We start from the raw sequence: 12,516 nt of genomic DNA, 5'->3' as shown, positions 1-12,516 counted from the left end.
AAGTATGGTTACAATTAAAAAAAGGTCAGTTAAAAAGATTACAGTTGAAGGTCATAGACCTTCATCTGCCTGGACTCTTAAGATGGAAACAGGTTAAAAAAGAAGGTTGAAGAAATATAAAGGTTCCAGTTAAAAGAGATTACAGTTGTAGAGGATTAGCTGAAGAAGATCAAAGAAGATCACAGATGAAAGTCAGATAAAGATGGTTATAATTAAAAAAAAAGGTCAGTTAAAAGAGATTACAGTTGAAAAAGGTTAGCTGAAAAAGGTCAGATAAAGATGGTTACAATTAAAAAAAAGGTCAGTAAAAAGAGATTACAGTTGAAGAGGGTTAGCTGAAAAAGGTCCAAAAAGGTCACAGATGAAAATGGTCACAGAAGGTCACTGATGAAGGTTTTAATAGAAGGTTGAAGGTCAGTTAAAGATGGCTACAATTAAAAAAGATTACAGTTGAAGAAGGTTAGCTGAAAAAGGTCAAAGAAGGTCACAGATGAAGAGGGTCACAGAAGGTCACCAATGAAGAAAGTTTTACTAGAAGGTCGCAGAAGAGGCTAGGGTGCAGAAATGTTCAAGAATATAGCCTGAAGCCTCTCCTAAGTGTGGGGTGCTGAGCTGAGGTGCAGAAGGGATCAGTGAGGTTAGGTTAAGTTTGGTGCTGAGTTGTTCCAGGAGTCAGCTTATTTAGTCACTGCGTTTATGTTATGAAGCATTTATTTTGGGTATTATCTGTATTTGAGAAATCCATGTAGTTTTTTTAATTTTTTTTTTATGGTAGTTTAAGTTAGTTAGGTTGTTTGGTGCTGAGTTGTTCCGGGAGTCAGCTTATTTAGTCACTGCGTTTATGTTACGAAGCATTTATTTTGGGTATTATTTGTATTAGAGAAATCCATGTTTGTTTGTTTTTATCTTCATGGTAGTTTAAGTTAGTTAGGTCAAGTTTGGTGCTGAGTTGTTCCGGGAGTCAGCTTATTTAGTCACTGCGTTTATGTTACGAAGCATTTATTTTGGGTATTATTCATATTAGAGAAATTCATATAGTTTTTTTTTTTGTCTTCGCGATGGTTGATCTTCAAGTTAGTTAGGTTGAGTTTTGTGCTGAGTTGTTCCGGGAGTCATTTTATGTATGTTTATGTTACAAAGCATTTATTTGGGGTATTATCCATATTAGAGAAATCCATGTAGTTTTTTTTCTTTGCAACAGTTTATCTTCAAGTTATGTAGTTAGGTTAAATTTTGTGCCGAGGTATTCCGGGAGTCAATTAATGTATGTTTATGTATTTTTAAGCATTTATTTGGGGTATTATTTGTATTAGAGAAATCCATGTAGTTTTTTTTAATCTTCATTGCAGTTTAAGTTAGTTAGGTTAAGTTTTATGCTCATTTATTCTGGGAGTCATTTTATGTATGTTTATGTTACGAAGCATTTATTTGGGGTATTATTTTACTAGAGAAGTTCATTATTATTATTATTATTTTTTTTATTTACATTCCCCTTCCACCCATTCATCTCTCTCTCTAAGTCACCCACAGTCTGATTACGTGCCTGACTTGCGAACAACAGCCAATACCCTCTGCCCTAAATAAGGACCTGAGAGCGCGTTTAGTTCATGTTGAGAATCACTTATCCAAAATTCCTGGGACCGAAAGTGTTGCGGATTTCGGATTTTTTCAGATTTCGGAATATTTTTATGTGGATCTAAATGAAATGAAAACTAAAATAAGTGCTGTACTAAGCATTTATTTTGGGTATCATTCTTAATGGAGAAGTTTAGTGTATTATTTTTTCTCTTAATTCATGCATTGCCAGCTGTATTTTTTTCATATATATTTTCTTTGTTTAGTTTACATTGTTTAAAATTTATGTATGGAGTGTCTTTTTATCTTTTTTCCTTTTTTTCCTTTTTGGTACAACGTCAATATAATGGGTTCAAAAAAAATTTATTCATATATTTTCTCTCCGTACAAGTATTTTCGTATATAATTTGTGTGTTTTTTCTCGGGTAAACGTAAAGAATTGTACCGTTTTTCTGCATTTGTTAATTTTGGGGTGAAATTCAGATCTACATTTTTATTATTATGGGAGACAAACGAGTATCTTTTGTGGGTATATATATTTTTCTACTTTAGTTAGATTATATGTATTGCTTAAAAATTTGCATGAAGTAATTTTTTTGTTTATTTTCTTTATGGTACAATGGTGATATAATAAGTTAAACAATTATTCATATATTTTCTCTCCGTACAACTTTTCGTATATAATTTGTGTGTTTTTCTCGGGTAAACGTAAAGAATTGTACCGTTTTTCTGCATTCGTTAATTTTGGAGTGAAATTGAGATCGACATTTTTATTATTATGGGAGACGAATCATTATCTTTTGTGGGAATATATATATTTTTCTACTTTAGTTAGTTTATATTGCTTAAAAATTTGCATGAAGTAATTTTTTTGTTTATTTTCTTTATGGTACAATACCAATATATATAATGAGTTAAACAATTACTCATATATTTTCTCTCCGTACAACTATTTTCGTATATAATTTGTGTTTTTTCTCGGGTAAACGTAAAGAATTGTACCGTTTTTCTGCATTCAGTAATTTTAGAGTGAAATTCAGATCTACATTTTTATTATTATGGGAGACAAAACAGTGTCTTTTGTGGGTATATATATATTTTTCTTCTTTAGTTTATATTGCTTAAAGTAATTTTTTTGTTTATTTTCTTTATGGTACAATGCCAATATATATAATGAGTTAGACAATTACTCGTATATTTTCTCTCCGTACAAGTATTTTCGTATATAATTTGTGTGTTTTTTCTCGGGTAAACGTAAAGAATTGTACCGTTCTTTTGCATTTGTTTATTTTGGGGCGAATTTCTTATATCTGCATTTTTGTTTTATATAAAAGACAAACCAGGAATACCTTCATATCAATTTAGTTGCAAGACTTTTTACTTTTAATCACCTTTGGGCTAAGTTCAAGATTTTAACATATTACGGCATTTTCTCCGTTTAGTTTGATAAGAATGTGAGATTACTTCTATTTCATCTGTATTCTGATTCTTGTTACTTTGATAATCTAACATGTCTCATTAAAGTTGCATTCCACAAAGACATTTCCAAACCAATATTACTTTACGCTCTGGAGGTTGTGTTAGCCACGGGATTCTCCATCTCACGCAATGGTCGTGTGATCGTCAAATGAGATGGGAAACCCCGTGGAAACACCTTAATGTGCTTATTTACAACACTGAAAAGTTCTGTATTAATTCTTTACATAAGCAAGTCCCATAAGAAGCGATAACAGGTGGTCAGTGTTCAGTGTTAAGTCAATGATTTTATTCTGTTGTATTGTGTTCCCCTTCCACCCTGTCTGTCTCTCTCTGTAATTCACCCATGGTCTGATCGCTTGCTAAACTTGTGATCAACCAATAACCTCCCACATATAAGAACCTGAGAGTGAGTTATCTTTGGGTATAATAATCGGAATCCCACTGTGTTTCCCTTCCACCCTCTCTGTCTCTCTGTAATTCACCCACAGTCCGATCACTTGTTAGACTTGTGATGGACACCCAATACCCTTCCCAAATAAGGACCTCAGAGTAACCTATCTTTGGGTGTAATTGTATGTATTGTGTTTCCCTTCCACCCTCTCTGTCTCTCTCTGTAATTCACCCACAGTCTGATCGCTTGCTAGACTTGTGATGGACAGCCAATACCCTTCCCAAATAAGGACCTCAGAGTAACCTATCTTTGGGTGTAATTGGAATCCCACTGTGTTCCCCTTCCACCCTCTCTGTCTCTCTCTGTAATTCACCCACAGTCCAATCACTTGCTAGACGTGTTATGGACAGCCAATACCCTCCCACATATAAGGACCTCAGAGTAACCTATCTTTGGGTGTAATTGGAATCCCATTGTGTTCCCCTTCCACCCTCTCTGTCTCTTCCTGTAATTCACCCACAGTCTGATCACTTGCTAGACTTGTGATGGACAGCCAATACCCTCCCCAAATAAGGACCTCAGAGTAACCTATCTTTGGGTGTAATTGGAATCCCATTGTGTTCCCCTTCCACCCTTTCTGTCTCTCTGTAATTCACCCACAGTCTGATCACTTGCTAGACTTGTGATGGACAGCCAATACCCTCCCCAAATAAGGACCTCAGAGTAACCTATCTTTGACTATCATTGGATTTCCCACATGACACCCACCCACCCACCAACACACACACACACACACTGCCTCAGACCCAGTACCCATTCACTGTAGGACAAAGAATGGCACCAATGGAAGGAGAAGAAAAAAGTGGAAGATGGAAGACTGGCCATCCATCTCCACTCCACATGGGAATCGAAACAGGGACCTCTGAGTTGTGAGGCGAGTGTGCTATCCACTACACCACGGAGCTACATATTTGCGTGTGTGTCTGTGTCATTAACCAAATTTATGTTAGCAGAAGTAATGATATCAATTCTAAAGGTAGTCATTTTGTAGTAGTATAAGTAGTGGGAATAGCTATAGTAGTAGTTGTAGTAGTAATAGTAGTAGTAGTAGTAGTAGCCCTGTAATTACTTTGTATCTTCAAATAAAAAGTTTTGATACAGGCTTTTAGAGGTATATGTATTAATCTCCAGCTGTGATTTTTTTTGTTAATTTATTTATTTATTTATTTATTTATTTTTTTTGTCATAAGTAGTTATGGCCAGAAAAAAAAGAGAAAAAAAGGCATGGAAAAAAAAAAGCCCAGATTCATGTTGCTTTACTTATATTGTAGACTTTTTTTTTTTAAGACTAGAAAAAAAAAAAACCAGATTCATGTTGCTTTACTTATATTGTAGTTTTATTTATATATATATATATATATATATATATATATATATATATATATATATATATATATTTTTTTATATATAGAGAGAGAGAGAGAGAGAGAGAGAGAGAGAGAGAGAGAGAGAGAGAGAGAGAGAGAGAGAGAGATGATGAGAGGGAGAGAAAGGAGAAAAAAAAAAAGCATGAAAAAAAAAAGTGCCCAGATTCCTGAGCGAGGGGCCAAATTTGTGGCTTTACCGTGTAGCAGTGACGGGCCAAATTTGTGGCTTTACCGTGTAGCAGTGACGGGCCAAATTTGTGGCTTTACCGTGTAGCAGCAAGGGGCCAAATTTGTGGCTTTACCGTGTAACAGCAATGCCAAATTGTGGCTTTACCGTGTAGCAGTGACAGCCAAATTTGTGGCTTTACCGTAGTAGCAACGGCCAAATTTGTGGCTGTACCGTGAAGCAGCAACGGGCCAAATTTGTGGCTTTACCGTGCAGCAGCAACGGGCCAAATTTGTGGCTTTACCGTGCAGCAGCAACGAATTTGTTTTACCGTGTAGCAGCAACAACGGGCCAAATTTGTGGCTTTACCGTATAGCAGTAACGGACCAAATTTGTGGCTTCACCATGTAGCAGCAACGGGCCAAATTTGTGGCTTTACCGTGTAGCAGCAACGGGCCAAATTTGTGGCTTTACCGTAGCAACAACGGGCCAAATTTGTGGCTTTACCGTAGCAACAACAGACCAAATTTGTGGCTTTACCGTGTAGCAACAAGGCCAAATTTGTGGCTTTACCGTGTAGCAACAAATGGCCAAATTTGTGGCTTTACCGTGTAGCAACAACAGGCCAAATTTGTGGCTTTACCGTGTAGCAACAACGGCCAAATTTGTGGCTTTACCGTGTAGCAACAACAGGCCAAATTTGTGGCTTTACCGTGTAGCAGCAACGGGCCAAATTTGTGGCTTTACCGTGTAGCAGCAACGGGCCAAATTTGTGGCTTTACCGTGTAGCAGCAACGGGCCAAATTTGTGGCTTTACCGTGTAGCAGCAACGGGCCAAATTTGTGGCTTTACCGTGTAGCAGCAACGGGCCAAATTTTTGCTAGATATAAATCCCCAAAAATAGATGATACATAAACTGATCACAAATGCATTGATATATATTATTATGAAATGGTTTGCATGAGTGATGATTTTTTCTCATTTTTCTCGCTTAGAGGGACCGGCCTTTAAGAAACATGATCCCCGCAGCTACCGGGCTAAGTATTTCATGGTATTTTCCCTATTTCTCGCCTTTTGGTTAAGATTAAAAAACAAAGTCAAGATTATGAGAGCATCTATTCATCATAAACAAAACTTCCACATTGCAATAATATATAAAATGATGTGGTTTCGATCTGAGCAGAGAGAATATATGAAAAAAATTACTCAATATCTCTTTTTGCATATCAGTCATCAAGTAACTTTTCTTCTGACCTAACCTGACCTGACCTTTCTTTTGTAACATTACTTTTCCTCTCTTCCTCAATGCTCCTCTTCCCTTATATTCCCTTTCCTACTTCCCATTCATCAGTTATTTCTTCCTCATCTATCATCTATCTATCATCACCACCACCATCATCACTCTTACCCTCTTTTCTCCTTCCCTCTTCTTCCCCTTCCTTCTCTTCCTTCCCCTTTCTATCTACACTGTCCCTCTCACCACCACCCTTCGTCGTTGCGTCATCATCATCAACGGCCTCGTCTGTGCCGCCCGCTGCGTCGTCGTCCACCATCTTCTGTGCAGCCTCCATGTAGTGAGTGTGTGTGAGGGTGTACTGCATCTCCAGCTCCTCCCTCTTCCTCTCATCCGATCTAAGCTGGAGGAGGAGGAGGAGGAGGAGGAGGTTAGATTTTAGGAGAAGGAAAGAGGAGGGTTAATAATTGTGAGGAGGAAGATATAAGGAAGAAAGGAGGAGAAGGAGGAGGAAAAGATGAAGGAGAGGAAGAGGAGGAGGAGGAAAGAGAAGGATGGTTGATAATTGAGAAGAGGAAGAGATAAGGAAGAAAGGAGAAGGAGGAGGAGGAAAAGATGAAGGAGAGGAAGAGGAGGATGAGGAGGAAAGAGAAGGATAGTTGATAATTGAGAAGAGGAAGAGATAAGGAAGAAAGGAGAAGGAGGAGGAGGAAAAGATGAAGGAGAGGAGGAGGAGGAGGTTAGAGTCTGAGAAGAAAGGAAGAAAGGAGGAGAAGGAGGAGGAATAAATGAAGAAGATAGAAGAATAGAAGGTTAAATATTGAAAGGAGGAGGAGGAAGAGGAAGAGAAAAAAAAAGATGGAATAGAAAGAGGAGGAGGAGGAAGATGTTAAAAATTGAGAGGAGAAAGAGGAAGAGGAGGAGGAGGAGGAGATGGAAAAGATGAAGAGGAAGAAAAAGGATGTGAAAGAGATGATAAAAAAAAAGGTAAAAATTCAGAAAAGGAAGAAATGATATCAAAGAAAAAGAGGAGGAGGAGGAGGAGGGTAAAAAATGAGGAAAAAAGGAGAAAGAGATGGAAAAGAAGAAGAAAGAAAGAGGATATGGAAGAGATGGCAAAAACAAAGAGAAGGAAGAAGAGGAGGAGGAGGAGGAAAAGGCAAAAAAATTAAGAAAGAGGAGATGGAAAAGAAGAAAAAGAGGATATGGAAGAAAGGAAGAGGCAAAAAATTAAGAAAAATGAGGAAAAAATGGAGAAAGGGGGAAAAAGTTGAAGGGGTAAACTAAGCTAGGCCCTAACCTCACCAAAACACACACACACACACGCACACACACACCTCAAGCTTGGCGCTGTCGGTGATCTGCCGCGCCGCCGAGGCTGAGAACTCGCTGCCGCTGATGTACGCTGCCATGGCTATGTTCTCCACCGCACTGCAGGCGTAGGTCATGAGGAGGTCAAGATCCTATGGGGGGTGAAAATAAAAAGGGAGGTGGATGGTTGGCGTCATAGGGTCGTAACTTAACATATTCAAATTATAAATCCTATACAGAAGAAAAGAAAGAATGGAAGAAAACAAAGGATGAAAAGATATGAAGAAAAGAAAGGAGGAAAATAAAAGGAAAAGAAAGGAAGAATAGAGGATAACTTGCAGTAATACTTATGGCAATTATGGAGAGAAGAACAAGGGATAAAAGGAAGAAAGAAAAGGAACGAAGGAAATAAATAAATGAGAGGAAAATGAATAAAAGCAGAAGAGGAAAGGAGTAAGAGGAAAAATTAATAAAAATGAGGAATGAAGAATGGGGTAAAAAGAGGAAAGGAATTAAAGCAAGAGAGGAAGGAGGAAAAAGAGTAAAAGAGAAGGAGGAGGAGGAAAGAAATAAACCAAAGGAAGAATGAACAAAAAAAAAGAGGGAGGAGGAATGGAGAAAAGGGAAAGAGAGTAAAAGAGAAGGAGGAGGAAAGAAGTAAACCAAAGGAAGAAGGAACAAAGAGAATAGAGGTAGGAGGAATGGAGAAAAAGGAAAGAGAGGAAAATTGAGGAAAAAGAATTAAAACCAAAAAATGAAGGAGGAAAAATTTAATAAACGAGAAAAAAATGGAGAAAAACAAAAAATATGGAATGGACTAGACCAATAAAAGGAAGAGAGGAAGGAGGAGAGGAGGAAAATTGAGGAAAAAGAATTAAACCAAAAGACGACGAAGGAAAAAAATTACTAAACAAGAAAAAAAACATTAAAAAAAGAGAAAAAAATCAGCCAACCGTATACCCCAAGCCAGCCGAGCCCCACACACCCTAAGCTGGTGTTTCAACGCGTCCGCCCTCGCCCGCGCCACCACCAGCAGGTCCCACAAGCGATCATGTTCCTCAGGGTAGCGGAGGGTGGCGGTGCAGTACTCCAGTAGCTCTATCACCTCCTGCAGCTGCTTTCTGTGGGGGGGAGGGGGGGAGGGTGAGTGGGTGGGGGGGGGGTACTTACTGTTGTTATATCCTATTAAACTTATCTTACAAGGCTTCATATATGCTTGTGTGTGTGTGTGTCAACCTACTTTTTCTCCTAGCAGTTCTTTCACCCTTTGACTGTGGATTTCCTACAAGAAGACATCACCAAGCTGCAGAAATGGAACAAAAAGTGTGTGCGTCCTGACCTGTGTTGCTGGGAGAAGTCTTGTGTGGCGCGCAGGGTCCGGTGCAGCAGCTGGATGGCCGCGTCCACTGCCACACCGCTCGCCTGCTTCAGGAGCGAGGTGTGGGTGAGCGCCGCCAACTCGTTCATCTGGAAGGGAATCTGAGTAAGATTGAACCAGTGCTTTTTTGAGATATGGGAGTCCAAAGTTTTTGCTCCGAGTTCGTCCACCAACTGCGACAAGTTCGTGCTCCGAGTTCGTCCGTGCGCTGATTTCACCTGACACCAGGTGGGGCAAGCACATCAAACCCTCGCTTTTATGGTCCTCAGTGTAATGTATTTCAGCTTCTTAACCCCTTGACTATGGATTTCCTACCAGAAGACCTCACCAAGCTACAGGAATGGAACAAAAAGTGTCTGCTACAGTTCACTGTTCAATGAAGAAAAATGTAAAGTCCTGCACCTTGGGAGGGGATATCCAGCACACCAATACCACATGGGAAACACTCCACTATCCACCACAAAGGCAGAGAAAGACATGGGAGTGTATGTTACCAGGCTACCAGTGAAGGCAAAATCCGTGCCAATCGTAGTGGACGGGTTAACAAACTTTTTTGTCCTACAATGAAATAGGTTAAGCCAGCAAAATTAATAGATGATTTTTCTGCAAAAAAAAAAATTCTGTAAAATGCCTTGCATTGTTATGCTGATTAAGCTGTAGGCCTATTTATGTGAAAGAAGATGTGTCATTCAGCAGACTAGTCAGCCCTAATCCGCCTCCCTCCACAGCCATCCCCCCTTGCCCCCCTAAGCCAGTCCTCCGTACCTCCATAGGGGTGGCCTCCAGCAGCCTGTCATCCTCCAGGTCCATGAACAGCCCCCCTGAAGGCAGACACTTGGCAGGGGCGTGGCGGGCGGCATGGGCACCCACCGCCACCAGGGACCCGCCAGCCGCAGCCCATGGCCTCCTCGACCCACGGCCTTCCTCACGCCTGCTGATCCCCTTGCTGAAGGTACTGTATCCTCTGCTGAGTCTGTGGCACACCCAGCCTGCTGCCCTCACTCTGGTCAGCGTGCAGCCACACCACGACCACATCTTTAGGCCGAGGAGCAGGAGAGGTGGAATTTCTAACTAATTTGTCTTTATATCCACTCCTCTGTGATGTCTTCTTATTTAGACCTCTTGTGTCGCTTCTAGGATCATTTCTCCTTGATCTTACTACCGTTTTATCCTTTACTTATTTGTTTTTCTCTCCGTTTTCAGCGTTCAGGCAAAATTTTCCCGTGTGGCGGCAACGTCCGTGCGGTGGGAAAGCTGATAAACAAACACCGCCTTCACCCAAGACCAGCGTTACCAGATTGTCGTACTAGGCATATTTTTTCGTCTGCTTGAGGCCCAAAACTGTCAAGCCTACACTGATAACGATATACATTTACAACTAGAGTTCAGATGGTTAATTATCGATGTTTTTCTGCAATTGTTATGGGTCAGACAAAGAAAAATACGATGTTCTGAGTACGATAATCTGGTAACGGTGCCCAAGACCAAGGGACGCAACACAAGGGCGCCAGCTTCTAACAGTACCTACAGAAGTTCTGATAATAAGAGAAAAAAGAACGAAAGAAAAAGAGGAAAATAATAGGCCCAAACAGTAAAGAGATATATCAGGGAGTGCCGTTACAAAGGCAAAACTCCCGAACGCCAAATGAACTGAATCAAGTCGCGTTTGACTCAAAATTTCCACCCTGAACAGAGAAAAATAAAATAATAAATGGAGTTAAGTTAGATTTCTTATAAGTAGTATAATCCGTCATCTGACCCAGGCATGGAGGGAGTGAGGCCAAAACCCGCTTCAGCGCACGTAGACTGGTTTACGAAGACAACTCGATCGATCGGGATTCAGGCACCTCCGAAATATAGGCCTACATGTAATTTTAAATAGTACGCGTTCATCTTTGAGCTCCTCCGCTTTGTATCGCTTCTCTGCTTCTTAGATCCTCTTTAAATTGATTCTTCCTCACACTTTTTCCGGGACTAATTTATTTTTTGGGGGGGCAATGGAGGCTATAGCTCTCTCAAAGTTTCCTATATCGGTCACAAAATGCCTCCAAAACTGTCCTTTTTTTTCTTATCTGCACATGTTCGCTTCGCTCGCCTCCCTCTCCATCACATCATGAACCTAATGAAAACGGCCAGAAAGTCCCATTTATAAATCATTTTGGGCTAATTTTACTTCGGCTTCACTAAAGTAGAATCGCAAAGTCTTGGGAGTATTTTTATCTCAAATAATTTTGCTAGTCTGGACCATAGGGTGTGTGGTCTGAATGTTTATGTAAATCTATGAAATAAAACAAATCGTCACCATTGGAGTAGTCAGATTCTGCTGCTACATCTTTTTCCTTTCCTTGGTCATCCACTAACTCCAAAAAGGTTATTTCTGATGTATATAGCCTAGTCCTTTCCAATCTCAACCACCTTTGCCTTATAATTTCTTGTATTGGCTATATAGCTTAATTATCAGTCTGCTGGAATTCTTACCCACCACAGGCTCAAGAGACAATGTGGCGGAGATGACCACAGAGACCACGGGCATCTATACTCAATCAGTGGGGACGTACGCCAGTGGGTGCGTCGCCTCGCCCACGCTACGACGCCAAGTCCAACGGTTCCTCCAGGCGAGTTTCCATGCAGGCCGCCTTCCCTCCCTGAGTACCTCCTTGGCCTCCACCACTGAGGATGGTCTTTTACAGAAACAACCCGATGAGCAGGATCAGCTTCTATATGGGCAGCGTCCGTGCCACGTGCCCGTCTAGCCGGAGTTGGCGTTGATGGACTATGCAGGTGATATATGTCGAATCAGTCTCACGGAGTAGTCGCCGGTTTGACACAAAGTCATTCCAGCGATATCCCATGATTCTGCGTAGACATTTATTACCAAAGGCATCAATCCGCCTCTCCAAGGCCCCATTTAGTGTCCATGTCTCTCAGCCTTAGAGTAAGACAGGGAGCACAAGGGACTTAAAGATTCGGATATTTGTCCTTCTGCAACCAATCCACAACGCCATATACCCGTGTTGAGCGACTCCATAACACCGCGGGCCAGGCCAATCCCCTGTAAGACTTCCTGCCCAGACTCAGCGGTAGGTATACGTTGTTATGAACTATACGCTGCCAAGATACGTGAAACATTCTGAGATCTCAACGTCCTCGCCACACGCATGAACAGACTGTAATGTTTAATCTAGCAGACCTGAAGTCCCTAGGGGTTCGCCTCCTCGTGCAGTACCTCGGTCGAGAGCCATCACCAAAAGTCCAACACCTCCAGCGACTCCGCCAGGATTACTGCGCATCATCGGCACAAACAAGGTCAGTGACCCTGGCATTGCCAATGGATGCTCCACAGTGACTCTGGTCCACAACTCTGCCCGGTTCCCAGTCCATACAGGTGTTGAAAAGTGATGGGGCAAGGACCCTGCCTCACTCCCGCATCCACTGTATTAATTAATTAACAGTGCACACTTATATAGGCCTACACTTCATGCCTGTCCTCGTCCAGCCTTCTTTTTCTTTTGACCTGTAACGCTTTGTATCGCTTCTTAGGTCCTCCTTCTCAAC

General features: G+C 40.9%; 1 protein-coding gene and 1 long non-coding RNA gene across 2 annotated transcripts; one reads left to right on the top strand and one right to left on the bottom strand.

The window, feature by feature from the left end:
• The first annotated feature begins 132 nt into the window (after window positions 1-132).
• LOC126986168 (uncharacterized) lies at window positions 133-4,613 on the top strand. Its single transcript, XR_007739364.1, has 2 exons — window positions 133-393; window positions 523-4,613. It is a non-coding gene; the product is annotated as an uncharacterized LOC126986168 (long non-coding RNA).
• Window positions 4,614-6,135: 1,522 nt separating this feature from the next.
• On the bottom strand, window positions 6,136-10,234 carry LOC126986166 (uncharacterized). Its single transcript, XM_050842070.1, has 5 exons — window positions 9,727-10,234; window positions 8,923-9,050; window positions 8,569-8,704; window positions 7,610-7,735; window positions 6,136-6,675 (listed from the first exon to the last, which is right to left on the bottom strand). The coding sequence occupies exons 1-5, from the start codon at window positions 9,994-9,996 to the stop codon at window positions 6,412-6,414; spliced, it is 924 nt and encodes a 307-aa protein (XP_050698027.1). The 5' UTR covers window positions 9,997-10,234; the 3' UTR covers window positions 6,136-6,411.
• Between the last annotated feature and the right edge of the window lie 2,282 nt (window positions 10,235-12,516).

This window comes from Eriocheir sinensis, chromosome 61 (assembly GCF_024679095.1).
Source record: "Eriocheir sinensis breed Jianghai 21 chromosome 61, ASM2467909v1, whole genome shotgun sequence".
NCBI lineage: Eukaryota > Metazoa > Arthropoda > Malacostraca > Decapoda > Varunidae > Eriocheir > Eriocheir sinensis.
This window is presented reverse-complemented; position numbering and strand designations above follow the sequence as displayed.

Excerpts from the sequence above, each read along its gene's own strand:
- LOC126986166 (XM_050842070.1), bottom strand. The coding sequence starts at position 9,996 with ATGTGGTCGTGGTGTGGCTGCACGCTGACCAGAGTGAGGGCAGCAGGC. Across the intron at positions 8,705-8,922 it reads GACTTCTCCCAGCAACACAG|AAAGCAGCTGCAGGAGGTGA; the intron begins GTCAGGACGCAC and ends TCCCCCCCACAG. Across the intron at positions 6,676-7,609 it reads CCGACAGCGCCAAGCTTGAG|CTTAGATCGGATGAGAGGAA; the intron begins GTGTGTGTGTGC and ends CTCCTCCTCCAG.